The 15277-nt window shown below is 33.1% G+C and overlaps 3 protein-coding genes across 3 annotated transcripts in view; 2 read left to right on the forward strand and 1 right to left on the reverse strand.

The window, feature by feature from the left end:
* Positions 1 to 15277, forward strand: part of LOC133171732 (twisted gastrulation protein homolog 1-A-like) — a 403867-nt gene that overhangs the window by 59687 nt on the left and 328903 nt on the right. The window lies entirely within an intron of this gene.
* On the reverse strand, positions 6731 to 11202 carry LOC133205850 (uncharacterized). The gene is made up of 5 exons (XM_061341735.1): positions 11156 to 11202; positions 10590 to 10967; positions 9744 to 9856; positions 7406 to 9288; positions 6731 to 7076 (listed from the first exon to the last, which is right to left on the reverse strand). Exons 1-5 carry the CDS (start codon positions 11189 to 11191, stop codon positions 6850 to 6852), a joined length of 2637 nt encoding a protein of 878 aa, XP_061197719.1. The 5' UTR covers positions 11192 to 11202; the 3' UTR covers positions 6731 to 6849.
* On the forward strand, positions 13621 to 14877 carry LOC133171509 (apolipoprotein D-like). The gene is made up of 4 exons (XM_061306270.1): positions 13621 to 13744; positions 13905 to 14029; positions 14245 to 14330; positions 14649 to 14877. Exons 1-4 carry the CDS (start codon positions 13631 to 13633, stop codon positions 14870 to 14872), a joined length of 549 nt encoding a protein of 182 aa, XP_061162254.1. The 5' UTR covers positions 13621 to 13630; the 3' UTR covers positions 14873 to 14877.

The following is a 15277-nucleotide window of genomic DNA, read 5'->3' on the forward strand; positions in this document are numbered from 1 at the left end:
AGAACTGCACAAGGATATGCGTACAGGAAGATCAAATTATATTTCTTGAATAATATATAAATAAGTCTAATTTGCATATTCTATTTTTTTAACACAAATTACCTGCCAAATTTTCCTTATTATAAAAGAAATAGCGTCTCGTTTCAATGTCGGACATGCTTCAGCACACGTATGCATACATTTACCAATTAACTTTGTTCAATAACCACAATATGATTTGTACCAGGTAGAAAAATGTAAAGAATCGTAATTGATCATTGGTACGAACGAATGGTTAATTTGACATTTTGTATGTATTTTGAAGTCCCCACAAGACCTGCAAATTATCATGAAGGTACACGATTTAAAACAATATTCACATGGTGAAGGTCTCTTTGGACCATGATGATAAGGTTAACAGTTGTCCTCAATATTCGTCTCTTTTCACCTATGAAGAAAAAAGAGGAAACATATTTTGACGTTGGCTAAAAGGATAATGGTTAAGCAATTTTAACTGGAAATTTTTAACGGCAGAGCCTGATCTGCATCTAAATCCGCCTAAAATACTCAATCTGATTTATTCTTTAATTTACTTTAATGCCCCGATAAATATCTGTGACTTTTTGCCCTTTTCTCTCTTTATAACATTTTAAAGAAATTACTTAAAGGTCATTCTTAGAGATATTTGTTCAGAGAGTACAATTCAAACTTGTCCGAGTTGGTGACCTTAACACATAATTGATCATTGATCGTTAAGGATTTCTTGGGATTTGAACCCAAGCCATGAAATCCAAGTCAGTTTTTCTTCTTATAGACTAATACGTTAACTACTACACCATACAACTCTTTACAGGTAAAGACATTTAAAACTAGTTTGTGATATGAACCTTGAATAACTGGACTTCAAATATTTCTCGGAAAGATACTAATTTTGTGTTCATAAAAGTGTGTTTTTAAGGTAGACTGGGTCCATGCTCCATCTTTATGTTAAGAAAAAAATGTATAATTTTAAACATACATTGAAGATATATTTTTTAAAAAATGGCGCGAAAACCCACTTATATAGAAAATCTGTTTTATAGTTTGAAGAAATGATCAATTTTGCCCTCTTCGGTGTGTGCATACAATTTCATAGAAGAATAGTTTTAACACTTTTGAGTTTGTTGCAAATTATGAAGATTTTACATAAAGTATACAATATATTAATGTTAAATAAAATATCAAAGAAAATTGTGTTCTTATTGAGATTTAATTTTTCTCTTTCTTATTTTCGAGCCCGTTCGCATTTCTTTCCTATAAATCATCATTAAATATTTCAATATTTTACTTCTTATTTTCTTATTAATCTCGATTTTCTTTCTCATTTGCTCTGTGAGAAATTCTACATACATTTCTTGCAAAATATCATCCTGTTAAAAGTATTTTAACCATGTTTAGTATATTAATTAACCTTACTCTGACCTACAAATTTAACAACATATGTATGACTTCAACCTCACATTTTCTGAGGTTTTTTTAGCTCTTTTATTGAAGATTATAAGATGAGACATATTGTTATCAAAATTTGTGACTGTGCAGTACTAATGTAGGCAGAGGGTTATGTGATTGTAACGTGTCGGGATATTTGATTATAATTTAATTAGCAAACGATTGTATAGAATGATTTTCTGCAAATATATACAAATAAAACCCTTTCCTCACTAGTAACTTTGGTCTGTCTCTAAATGGTTTTATTAGTTGCAACTCTTTTAAATAACGCAATACAATTTATTCGTGGCAAGCCTACAGTGATAGGTACATTGTAATCCAGCTAGTATTGCTACATCATGGTAAGCCTCAATGTTAGGCCATCCACCCGACTAAACTTTTCTATGGTTTATCAGTCTTCTTCATCCTATCTGCAGAACAAGACTTTGGTATTCTCATACACCTTGTTGGTCACTTGATACATCTGCTAATGATTTCTAGAACTGCACTTGCAGTCTCTAGATTCCCTTAGGCAGACTTGCATACATGTATTCTCAACAAATTTTTGGTACACAATGAGATTTGCAACACCAAAGATACATAATTCTGTGTACTTATTTTTGATTTAATGAATGATGTACATGTAGCATACATACATACGATAACAAAAAATATTTCTGAGAAATTCTTTCAGTAAATTACAGCTCCTACAGTTTTAGTCCGATATCGATTAGATTTGGTACACGAGTAGACTGTACAATGCATAATTTTGTATTTTTCTGAATTTCTTTTTAATTCCTTAAAAAAACTCCCCCTCTGAACTGAATGATCCCTGGCACACGAATACAGGGCATACATGTATACAATTTTTAAACACGTACATAAATCGATTTTCAATTTTCCATATCATTTTTCTGATTCTACAAACAAGTACTCTGAAGTTGATATCGTATAAGTGAAATGTTTAGCGAGACTTTTCAACACTTTTTACAACCATTCCCCACGATATATCAAAGTCATAGTGATATCATAGACAGCTGATTTTTTCAATAAAACTGGAACTCATAAATTTTCTTACCTTGTCATTGGTCATTTGCAAAATTATTTTGTTAAAAAACATTCTTATTGTAAACACAAGTACTCTGCAGTCGATATTAAATAGATGCTGTTTCTGATTGATAATATTTATGTAGTTTTTGGAGATCAGGTCTTCCAACAATCTGTCAGAATTTTCGTTGATACCAATTGCGCCCCATTATTAGCAGACCTATTTTTGTATTCATGTGAAGCAGAATTTATTTAAAAACTTATACCTGAGAAGAAGACACTTGCTGTGGCCTTCAACTCGACATTTAGATACATGCATATCGACGATTATCAAATAACGACAGTTACTTCTATTCATATGTCGACTCGATATATCCCAGTGAACTTGAAATAAAAGATACCAAAGAGTCTGCCACATCTGATTCATATTTGGACATTTTACTAGGAAAAAACGTTTATGGTAACCTAACAACAAAGTTTATGATAAACCTGGTGACATTAACTTTTTTATCGTCAACTTCCTTACTTATGTAGTAATATACCCTTATCACCTGCATATGGGGTTTATATCTCCCAGTTCATTTGATACGCAAGAGCATGCTCCACGACAATCATGTGGATGAAGCAAGGATATCAACAGTCTCGTTTAAAGTCATCATTTTGCAACTTCTATGATCGATACAATGACCTTGTCAGCATATACAATCTACCATGAAGTCGAGTTCTATCGGACTTTTTCATACTTATTGTTAGGCCATTATTTACACACTGAATTGTCTACGGATTTTTTCGTTTGCCCGATCGTGACAATGAGCACACGGCGGGTGTGACCGGTCGACAGGGGATTCTTACTCCTCCATGGCACCTGATCCGACCTCTGATGTTTTTAGAGGTCCGTGTTTGCTCTGCTCTCGATTTGTATAGTTTCAATGGATTTTTGAGCTCGATTACTGTTCGTTATCTCAGTATTTAATTTCTAAAGTTTTGGTCCGAGTTGATAAACTTGGTACAGAAGTGGACTATATCGAGGGCCATAATTCTCATTCTTTGTTTAAGATTTTGATGAATGGTTGTATCATGTTAAAAATTATATTCTGTGAATATCTTTCTAAGTGCTATTCCTCCTATGTTTGGTTTGTTTTCAATTATTTAAAAAAAAAAACAAAACAAATAAAACATCACGATACAATATTCAGTATATGTAGCGTGTCAAGTCCATGCAAGTTCAGCTTTATTCCTGCACTGTTTCCTTTACAGTAGAGATAAAGAGTTCTCAACCATGACCTTTTTTTCTTTATAACTTCGATCCACGATTTTAATTAGTGACACAAATTTATGCTGATTGATATGGCAAGATGATGATGTGAAAAGTTAAATTAAAGGTTTCATGTATGTAGAGAAATTCATTCTCAATGATAAAAATTAGATACTTAGTGTTAATTAAAAATAACTCTTAGTAATAAATCAAATTATAATAATAAATCTATAATTATGCACCCCAATGTCACAATGTCAAGTATAACCGGCTGATCTGTCAAGGTCGATTTCAGAATTAAATTCCAAATTTAAATGTATAGTTATTATGAAATATATGAAGATAACGAACAATATTCAGGCTCAAAAGTCCATCAAACAATACAAAATAGGAGCAGAGCAAACACGGACCTCCAAACATCAGAGGTGGGATCAGGTGCCATGGAGGTGTGAGCATCCCCTGCCGACCGGTCACACCCGTCGTGTGCTCCTTGTCATGATCGGGGAATAACGGGAAAATCCGTCGACAATTCAGTGTGTAAATAATGGCCTAACAATTTGTATGAAAAACGTCAGTCAGCATTTGACTCAATGATAAATTGTATTTGCTGACAAGGTCATTGTATCGACCATAGAACTTACGAAATGATGACTTTAAACGAGACAGCTGATATTCTTGTTTCATCAACTTGTTTGTCAATAATTTACCTCGTTTTAGAAATTGTACATACGTAGAGCATGCTCTTGCATATCGAATCAACTGAGAGATATATATACCCCGTATGCAGGTGATGAAGGTATATTGCTGCACAAGTAAGGGAAGTTGACGATTGAAAAGTTAAAGTCATCACGTTTATCATAAAGCTTTGTTGTTAGATTACCATTAACGTCTTTTTCAAGTAAAATATCCAAATATGAAACAAATGTGTCAGACTCTGTGGTATCTTTTATCTCAAGCTCACAAGGATGAGTTTTTATTTATTATAACTGCATATAAATCCAAGAATTAAAATAGTCTGGGATAAAGTGGTTTGACCTGACACGCAATAAAATTACATTTCGTGTCAGTTCAGAAATTTGAAATTAAACTTTCTTTTTTTTTTAACAACACCTGAAATTCGGATGAGTGGATAATTTTTGGACATATATATTTCATACCAGTTGATACTCTCTGTATTATGCTATATACTGCAGATATTTTCACATTATTCAAATAAGTGATTAGTCAGTGTTTGATTTTGATTCGATTTTTATTTAAATCGGTAAAGAAATGATAAATTTCGGACTTTAACCACTGGACGTTTTATTTCTATTCATTGCAGCATTAAATGTCAATATATTTTAAATGCAATGCATAGATTCGGATTGGTTTTTATTTTTCAGAGAAAGGGAATATAATGCTCCGCTGCATTGTTTCGAAAACATTTCTCAGTAACCTGCCAATGAGATAATTGTTTTCAAAACAATCAATCACATTGTTTTTAATTAGTCTTTAAAATGTGGGGGTAAAAAAGTTTAATTGTAAAATGAATATATTAAATAAAGTGCGACATCTCACAAGAAAATTATCACGCCTTCCAGTGTTTTTTAGTAATCGATCATTTTAATTATTTGACATTTTCACCAAAAGTTTACACGATTGCTGGAAAGATACACCCATTGATGAATAAAAGAATATTTTCGAGAAAAAGGACGTTTTGTAGTTGGAAGATATTTTGTTCCACTTCCTACAAATATATATGTGTTTTTGTAGAACCATTAAGTTATGAAGGATAAATTTGAATGAATACTTCCATCTCAATGTTCTCAACATGTTACATATTAAGTAAACAATCAGAAATAACTTAACAGATTGTATTGGCGCTCTTGCAATTCCTCTTCTTTTCAAATGTTAAGGATTTTACATTTATTAAAGACTACTCTTGAGTTAGAAACGTAATCATTTCATTTTTCCGATGAGTAAACAGAAATCTCACGATTTGAAGTCAAAAATTTTAAGATCCTTTACTGTGTAAAGAATATGAAAAGTTATATATATCAGAAACTTTCAGAATTATATTAATTTATAATCAAATGAACAATCAACATCTCTACAATATATTCATTTTAGTGTCTCTTACAGTTTACATTACTACTCAAAGTGTTAGACTACGTCCCGGTCATACATGTATCCTATTTGGAAAACTAATAAAAAAAAATTCTCACTTAAATTTTCGCCTTATAAGAAGTTTTTTTTAAAGGTTTTAAAATACATATCAAGAAAAAGCTTTTAATATTTGGCTTAATACTAATTATATTTATTCATTACCAAAATACACTTGATTTTGAATTATCTTTAAAATTTAGACTAAAGGACCATGCAGCCCAGAACACCATGACTACCTGTTAACAGCGGACGTGACTCATTTCTTTGTACTTCACGTGTTTTATTTCAAGGTATCAGGATAACGTGATGACTCTAAAGTAAAAATTCCCTGAACATGATGTTTCACATTTTGTTGATTTGACCCTTTAGATCTTTTTTTCATAGATTCTTGTTTAGTGGCAATTATGTTGTTAAGCTTACATGTTGTGGGAAGTTATTCTGTTGACAAAGACTTTTCTTCAATATTTGTGAAGAGATTTTGAATTCCGAATTGTCAGATCTAGATTCGGCCGAAATTTAATGCTGGAAAACGCCCGTAACAAATGTTTCTCTAACGTGATACGATTAAGAACGCAATGGTGTTGCATTGTAAAAAGAATTTTCATGATGTTTTTCGAACCATCATAAATCTGGGGTTTTCCAATTTTTCGCATCACATTTGTTTACAGGATTTCATTTGCATATCAAACCCGGATTTGTAGCTAAATAAGGATATATAGTCTTAAATTAAATAAGGATGTGCCATACATTTGTGAAAATTATATACTAGTATTCAATACACGCGTTAAAGAATGTAGTAAAAAAGAAAACCGGGCCAAGAAACACTAACAAATATACTTCCAAACAGAACAATGTATTTTTGAATGCACAAGAGTTTGCATGTATAATGGGCAACATTATAACGTTTGACCTAACCTAGGTGTATTAATTAAAACACCTTGGGGGTGACAAGCATTTTAATCAGCGCTAGCTGCCGTGGGCTCTATTTCCTCTGAACACGACCCAGGAATACACCGGTGTGTAGTGACGTCATACATTGTTCCCGCCTTACATCTGTCCGCCACGTATTGTCCATAAACACATACTGCATACTGGTCACAGCTATTTTGACATTTTTGAACAGTTCCAACAAAACAGAAACCGCATTCTCCAGGTAAAATGCAACCATCACCTATATCACAAGCTGTAAATGGGAAAAAAAAAGAGAGTTTACATTTAGGCAAAGATGTATACTGAAAATTAGTAGAGTTATGTTTGATTTTTAAATGAGAGGCTATAGGAAAAACACTTTTCACTGGCTTGTAAACGTATGTAAAAAAGGAACTGATGGCAAGAGCAGAGATCTAATAATGATTCATTTCAATTATTGGACTATAATAATGAATAATAAATAATGTACACTAATTTGTATTAATGAAACTGAAAATCACTGCTTTTTGTCAAAATTATAGTTATTGATTAATATTCAAGATAATAAAGACTACATCTCGTTTGCTAGGCGAAATAACTTACTTGCGTCACCAGAAGGTGGCTGTGTATTTACTGCTCTTGGTATCAGAAGAATAGGTATAGGTGGAGGGGTCGGTACAACGACAGGAACCACACCAGGCATCGGCCAGTCCTCCTCATAATCGCAGTAGAAGGTCATGTATACCTGTCTACTGTCCTTTCTGGGACAGCTTTTACCAAGACTCCAGGTTTTGTAAACAGCTTCTCCATAGTCATTTGCATAGAGTTTTGGGTACGTAGAAGTGACGCGCAACAATCCAGAACAAGGTTGTGATTCGCCGGTTTGGGATGTGGGGATTTTACAATATGGCCGACAAATTCTACCACAGGAATCGTAAGCAGAAAGCATCACATCTGTGGCTCCATAGCCTGGATTTTTAATGGCAACAAATGCCGTTGAACTAGAAATGGCTAGACGGTGATCAACAATTGCATATTCTTTATAATTTCCAACATAGTTAATACCATTAGACTGAATAAAAACTGCACCAGCTCCAAACTGGCCAGTGTTACAAGATGCATAGGAAGCTGGACGACCAGTGTTGAGGGGTGTTCTCAAAGTAGCATATGCCTCTGGTTCATAAATGTCTGTCTTTGTTAATGGTCGTCCACTAATTACAGGGAAAGCGTTGTATCTTTCGTAATCTGGGGGACGCTTGTAAACTACATCTACTGGTAGGTAGACCCACTGCCTCATGTCGCTAATACCGTTTATATTAAATGTATTTTGATAAGGTCGGTTCACAGGAATTACTGGACAGGTTTCTTGAGAAGATGTAACTGGAGAAGGAGATGGTGCTGGCATGGAATTTTGAATTCTATTCTGGCTCATTCCTTGTATCATTCTGTTCACATCTGACCCTGTACCACGTATTCTAGGAATATTTGCATTCATGTGCTGGAAATTTGCATGTTGTGGTCGAGACTGAGATGGCATCTGAAAAACTTCGAATCCCATTGGCTTGGCTCTATCTCTTCGAACAGACATTAGAATGTTACGACCCAGATGAGAAACCACTGCTGGATGTGCATTTGGCATTGTGTTAGGTCCAACTGTATGTATGTTAATATTCATATTTGGAATTCTTAATCTACTTAACTCTACCAACTGTTGTTGGAAAGTCCTTTGTTGTTGGTGTTGTTGTTGTTGCATTTGCATATTATTAGCAAATATTGCATGATGTTGTAGAGGAGGCATATGGGCTTGATCAACAGATACACATATCCACTCATTTTGTTTATTAATACACTGAAGATATGGAGAACCACAGTTACGATTAAATGCTGAACATGACGGAGATTCGTCATATCTATATATTCCATTCACGATGTATTCACTAAAACTGTCAATGTTTCTAAAAGTACCAAGTCCCAACATGGCCGTCGGTAAATGTAAAGTATGGTTAACTACAGAAGGGTAGTCACGGGTAGGGTCGATACCGTTTCTTCTCTGCTGTGCCCTAAACTTCTCCCAAATGTAATCGATATAAGCGTGATGAAGGAAGAACACAGGATCCATGGCAGCGGTGGTCAGCTCTCCCATTTGTCCGTCTACCCACATATGTACCTCTCCATGATGAAATTCAAGGTTGAACTGAGTGTAAGCATGAGGCTCGGTTATTTCACCTATTCTTTTCCTTGTCAGAATGTTTTGAATGACTCGCCTGTTGAATAACTGTCCTGTATTAGCTAAGTTTCGAATTAAAGGACCTACAGGGGTTGACCAATCAGCAAATGGACCAGTGCTTACAAGTCCATTTCCATTACCAAGGAAACGTCCACTCCAAATTACTGATGCAACAGGATTTGCCATTGGATCATCAAGAGTTGAATCCCAGTATGGTAGTGTCGCATCTGGGATCTTTTCTCGCATCGCATTCTCAAACCTTTGAATTATTAATAGAAATGCAATGTAAAAATCGTTAAAAAAATATATATATATACAAACAATAAAATTCTTTTTTGTTTGTTAATGCGAGAATCAACGGTTGCAAGTATTGCACAAAAACTTAATAACCCATGTAAGCAGGTAATGTATTTTTCTGCAATGGTTGCAACCGTTATTTCACGCATTAAAAACGAAGAAAGACGTTTTATTGTTTATATTAAATCGCATAACATATATTTAAGTAGGTAAAATATTGTACGAGATTATTGATCTGTACGTCATGGTATGTTTCTTGATGGAAGAGCCCACTGCTTAAGAAATCGGTTCTAACTAGTTTAGCGTTAACGGATTGATTAAGAAAAGTGGTTTTCATAAGAAATAAAGGAGAAACATTCAGTGGATGTGATATTATCTAAAGTTAAAGATCATATATAAGAGGGGAAAATACTTTACATGATCAAGAAAACTCTATGCCATCCCAGAAAGTTGGGTCCTCCATGGGCAGCTGTTTCCGTTATGCCTTGATGTAAAGCAGCCAGTGCGTCATATTTATTTGGATATATGCTCTATAAAAATGATAGAATATGCTTTATAAATAGATTTCGACATTGAACCAGTTTTTAATAATTTTAAAATCGATTGAAACCCCAATCTTGCCTCTTGTTTCATCTGCAAGGCAGACACATAAAAATCACTTTTACCGGTGTCTGTCTGTCTAGCAATTTGTAGGAGACTTTCACAAAAAAAAAGCCTAGAACTCATTTACATCAAACCCGAATATCACGAAGCTTCATTATAAGGTATATATTAGTATAATGCAAAAATTGCATGGAGTTTTTTTTAATGATCCATTCAAAATCTTGCTTTTTTGACAAAAAAATATGCAGCAGTAATTCAATATGTAGAGATCAATTTGTATAAGCCGATCTCTCAATTCGTATGTTTGATTTCCTTGTATCTGGGGAGATCATGTAAGTGAAATATATTAATGTAGGTAGATTGAAATTAATTTACTGCTGCAGATTTAAATTAATTTTGGTGTAAAGTTACATTACTGTTCTAAAATATTTTCTCATCTATCAGAATTGTTCATCAGCAAAGGGAAATGCATGAAGAAATTGTACATTTCTTAAGTAAAATGATAGTGATTCCTTTGAAAATTCCACACCCTTGCCGAATTTTGTAATTTCGATATTACAGTGGGGTACCAGAAGGCGTCAGTAGTGTTCCTTAAACACACCGAAGTTTTTTCAAACATTTTTAATTAGTATACTGGAATTGATCAATGTGATTACTAACCTTATCTGCTTTCAACATTTGAATTGCCTTCAGAAATTTTTGTCTCTCCATGTCTGACAACATTCGAATTTCCTTCCTCACTTTTGTCGCTCTAGAATTTGTTAGTGTTCTCCGATTTGGGAACACCAGCAGACGGCTATACCACATATTTGTATTAGACGTGACGTTATAATTTAGCCATTTATGCATTCCATTTTGTTGCCACATATACTGGTGTACACAGATCCAGTTGATAGACTGACCAACAGTATGTCGGATGCTGGTCTTTTGTGCATATCTAGTAAAGCATTCGTCTAGTCCTTGTGGAATTGCCATATTATGAATCATTCCATTGGCTACGGAAACCAAAGCGAAAATAGCAGATAACAGAAGTTGTACCTAAAAACATTCCAACACAATAAAAAAATTAATGAAAGAGTTAACATAAATAGCATTTACTGAAACCCAAAATTTGGTTTTAAAATTTATTTTTATGGTATTGACTGCACAAATAAAAAAGCTGTAGCTTTTATGTTTCAAGAAATGATGAAGTTTTAGGGATTCAAAATAGATCGTTCATCTGATACCTTCCATTTCTTCATTCTGTCGCTTAAGGTTGCCATAACCGTCCTCTTACGTTTGGACAACGCTTATGAGCAGGTCCGAATTCGATCAGCGCCACCTATATAGTTTTATTGTCTACTGATGTGTCATGGTGGCTTTGAGACGGAAAAGGATCTTCAGTGGAAATCGTTAAAACCATGTCTAAGGAAACGCATCTATGTTGACATGAGTTTTAAAGCTGTTTTTAAAGTTGGTCATTGTACCTTTACCATGTTTAACAAGATTGTTTCATCCAAAAAAACGTTCATTATAGCATTTCTTTCTCACCAGAAAGCGGGCTTTTCTTTACTTATAACACGTTGGGTTCAAAAAGACGAGCGTCAAAATCAAGCATTACAAGATGTCTGTAGAAAATTTTAATGTCATTAAATGAGAGGAATATCGATATTTATTTGATAAAACAATGAATAGGCTTGAGGTGAAAACATTGTCAAAAAACAAAAGACGTTAATGTGTCTACATGGTGTTGAACATTTTTTTTCTTTGTTATTCTAATGTTTAATTTGTTGAATTTTTTATATGGAAAAGATAGCTCTGAAGGAAGTTGCCTGCGAGGCGTTGTTTAACAAAGACAGGTGTAAAAAGTAGCGCAATATCAAGTGAAACCAAAAAATTCCAAGAAATCCAAGAAGGTGGGTGAATGACAGCTTAAAATTCCCATGGATATTTTTTGTTCCAATCTGGATATATTATATATTATGATATATTTATTTGGTCATTCTGATGCAGTGTGATCAAATGAGTGTTTTATATATGTACTCAGCAGTATTTGGTTAAAGTTTAACTTAAAAAGAGCATGGTATGGCCACAAATGTATCACAAAAATTTGAATGTTATGAGATTGTAAACTTCACTGTTAAAGTTTCTGAAAATTGCTTACTTATTATTAAAAATTTGGTATTCAATAAATTGAAGCAACATAAAGAATAAAGAACTTTCAACTCTTTAAAAGATTTGTTTTCATTAGAAAGGGTCATATTTTATATTTTGAAAGGTATCATTTACCACCAGTAAATACGAAATTTGTTATAAAATTTGTATGTAGTGCTATATTATAACTTCAATATGTACAACTACTAGTGTCTTTTTCCTAAATCAGCGTTTATTGTCATTCTCGAAATATAAAATACATCTACTATGACAGACCAAATGATACATTTTATACGCTCGTCTTTTCAAGGGTAATAGTATGGTCTGGGCTTTCCCGTCCGTCTATTCTTCTGTAAGCTTTTTGTATCCAGATCATTTTGTGCACACTGCGAGGCTACAACCATCACACCTTTTCCATTGATGCATTTAGGGGATGGAGGGAGGTCACAACCCAAATGTAAGTCACTAAGATTAGAATTTTATGGCCATACATCTGAAATAATGTCTGAATCATGTCTTGCACACCACCATGAAATCTCCAATTTTCGTTGTTTTTTTTTTGTGATCCTAAAAACTTTATGTCCTCAAGGAAATGTTAAACTTTCAAACTATGTATCATGTTTCTTCTTCACAAAGAAATCAAATACCCATGAGCCAATATTGGTTTTTTATCAAACTACGAAAAAATTAGTGATTTTTACAGTATGTGACCTATGACCATCAAGCTTGGTCAATTGGAACATCTTGGAGGAAGTTGTCTGTTGACGAAAAGTGAACAACCTGTTTCATTTTAAAATTTGTTGGCAATACATTGTCAAATCATGTCAAGATCGTATACTACATTCTAAGGCCCAAGACAATGGAACCTTATCAGTTGATGAAATGTTGTGTCGCAACCCGAAACTAGTACTATACTAGGTAATCAACATAATAATGAATATTATAAATACTCTTCAAATACATACATGTAGCATCCACTACCTTTTCCCATTTTCACTTATTACTTATTTTAACCCTGTTTAAAGTGTTGATGTACAATATTTGATGAATTGGTTTTTAAGAAGTCTCTCGATTATGTAAACTATTTTTTATACATGTATATAGAAATATACAACAGTTACTATAAAAGAATTTAATAAGCTGTTTTCTTAAATATATCAAACAACGTAAGTTTTCATTCTATGAATTAAAACAAAAATATGTATTTCCACAAGACATTCTGATTAACACTTTTCTGTCACTTTATAAAGTTAATATATTCTGCCTATGTAGATCAATGTTCTTGCCCTATCAGAACTTGATCTTCCATAAGAACACGAGTACTAAGGGACAAACTTAAATGTTTGTTGTAAAACTAATCTCCTCACCACTTGGACTATCAGACAAGGAACAATAGTATGAACTCAGTGAGGACAACAAATTACCGAATTTCACGCTTATCTTGGTTATATAAGACTAAATATCACGTGTGGCATCAACTTGTGTGATGTAACTTTCTAAGGGTATATATGTATCTCCGTTTTTCATACAAATTTTATATTGAAATCTTAGGTTGAACCATCGAAATCATGCTTCCTCTACTTTTTGTATCTATTTTACTCTTTGGTGCTTCCCAGGCTCAAGTCTTTGGTTTTGGTAAATGTGCTCAGGTGAAAACACAGGAAACTCTAGATCTGAACAGGGTGAGACTTACTTTTTCAATGCTATTAATTGTAATAAAAGTCAATTTGGCCAAACTTTTCAAACAATGTCAAGATCCTTGTAACTGTGTAAATATATCTCTACTTATATCATTTCCTTTCAATATTCACTTCGTTATACGGATCCTACTTTCGTTTGCAGTATCTAGGAACTTGGTATGAAATATATAAGTTTAAGGCCAATTTTGAGGGAAATCAAAAGTGCGTCTCAGCAAACTATCAGCTAAAATCAGACGGGCATATTCGAGTAGATAATATAGGATACGAGTAAGTTCTAAATGTTTTACACCCATCTGAACTTCATCTTAGAAATAAGTAAACGAATTTATATTCTTCCACAAACTCCTGCATTTGCAATTCATGGTCACTTTAAAAGATACGACTCTGGATGCCTATAAATGATGCTAACTTTATATTACATTTAATACTTGTCGTGATGAATGAAGACTACATACACTGATCTGACTGTTTATTGAAATCAGAAATGGACAAAAGAAAGAAGCAGTTGGTGATGGATACATTCCAGACCCAAATTATCCATCAAGACTTGGCGTTAGATTTTCTAATCGTAAGTATTTATATAACCTATCTCAGCTCCGGATCGAAATTTTCATTTTGTTTTTAAATGCAAGTAAAATGTTATGAAAGTTATTATTGTTTTAAATAGTTATTTTGATCTTTTATTTACACACAAAAAAGATTTTGATTTTTTTAAGTTGTAATATAAAGATCATGTTAAAAGAATAATTACATACATGTAATCAGAGTATAAAATGCATGTATATGTCAGAACTTGTATAGACAAAGAGAAGATGCAATGTTATTATATATGCATGAAGTCCACATCTTCGAATGGTAAAAAAATTATATTTATCTTTTTAATCAGTGGCACCATACGGAAGATACTGGGTCCTAGATACTGATTACACAACTCATACAATGATTTACTCATGCAGTGATATTCTGGGAATCTTCCATATTTCATATGCTTGGATCTTGAGTCGTGAAAGAACACTGGATGAATCCGTGAAAAACAGACTTTTTGCCAAGGCCGAGTCCTTCGGCATCGATACATCAAAGTTCTTAAAGGAAGATCAAACAGGGTGCTAAGTGTCACCAATATTTTTAAATGTTTTTCCTTTTTTATTTTTTTATATATTTTTTACAAATAAATATTTATAACACGAAAATAGTCGTGATATTTGTGTGTGGTTTAAAAAAATAGAGTAATGGGTTTGATTAATTATGATAAAATGAAATGTTACATAAGTGACACAGTGACTGTACAAGAAAAGTTTTACGCTAAATAAAAAGGTGTCAAAATTAAAGCTAAAAAATCCACAAAAATAATAATTTAAAAAAATTACATCCTGACTTGCAAATGCTAGGGACAAGAAAGACAATAAAATGCTTATATGGAGAAATTGTTAATATTACTGGAACTTTGAAGTTGTAAGAAGGTGAAAATATTTTGTCACCCTACTTTGCTTTCTTAGTAAATCAAACAGAATTAAG

This window comes from Saccostrea echinata, unplaced genomic scaffold, assembly GCF_033153115.1.
Source record: "Saccostrea echinata isolate AGI-Se365-2 ecotype Australia unplaced genomic scaffold, CSIRO_AGI_Sech_v1 ptg000054l, whole genome shotgun sequence".
NCBI lineage: Eukaryota > Metazoa > Mollusca > Bivalvia > Ostreida > Ostreidae > Saccostrea > Saccostrea echinata.

Excerpts from the sequence above, each read along its gene's own strand:
- LOC133171509 (XM_061306270.1), top strand. The coding sequence starts at position 13,631 with ATGCTTCCTCTACTTTTTGTATCTATTTTACTCTTTGGTGCTTCCCAG. Across the intron at positions 13,745-13,904 it reads AAACTCTAGATCTGAACAGG|TATCTAGGAACTTGGTATGA; the intron begins GTGAGACTTACT and ends TTTCGTTTGCAG. Across the intron at positions 14,331-14,648 it reads TGGCGTTAGATTTTCTAATC|TGGCACCATACGGAAGATAC; the intron begins GTAAGTATTTAT and ends CTTTTTAATCAG.
- LOC133205850 (XM_061341735.1), bottom strand. The coding sequence starts at position 11,191 with ATGGCAACCTTAAGCGACAGAATGAAGAAATGGAAG. Across the intron at positions 9,857-10,589 it reads AAATGTTGAAAGCAGATAAG|AGCATATATCCAAATAAATA; the intron begins GTTAGTAATCAC and ends TCATTTTTATAG. Across the intron at positions 9,289-9,743 it reads CATAGAGTTTTCTTGATCAT|GTTTGAGAATGCGATGCGAG; the intron begins GTAAAGTATTTT and ends AATAATTCAAAG.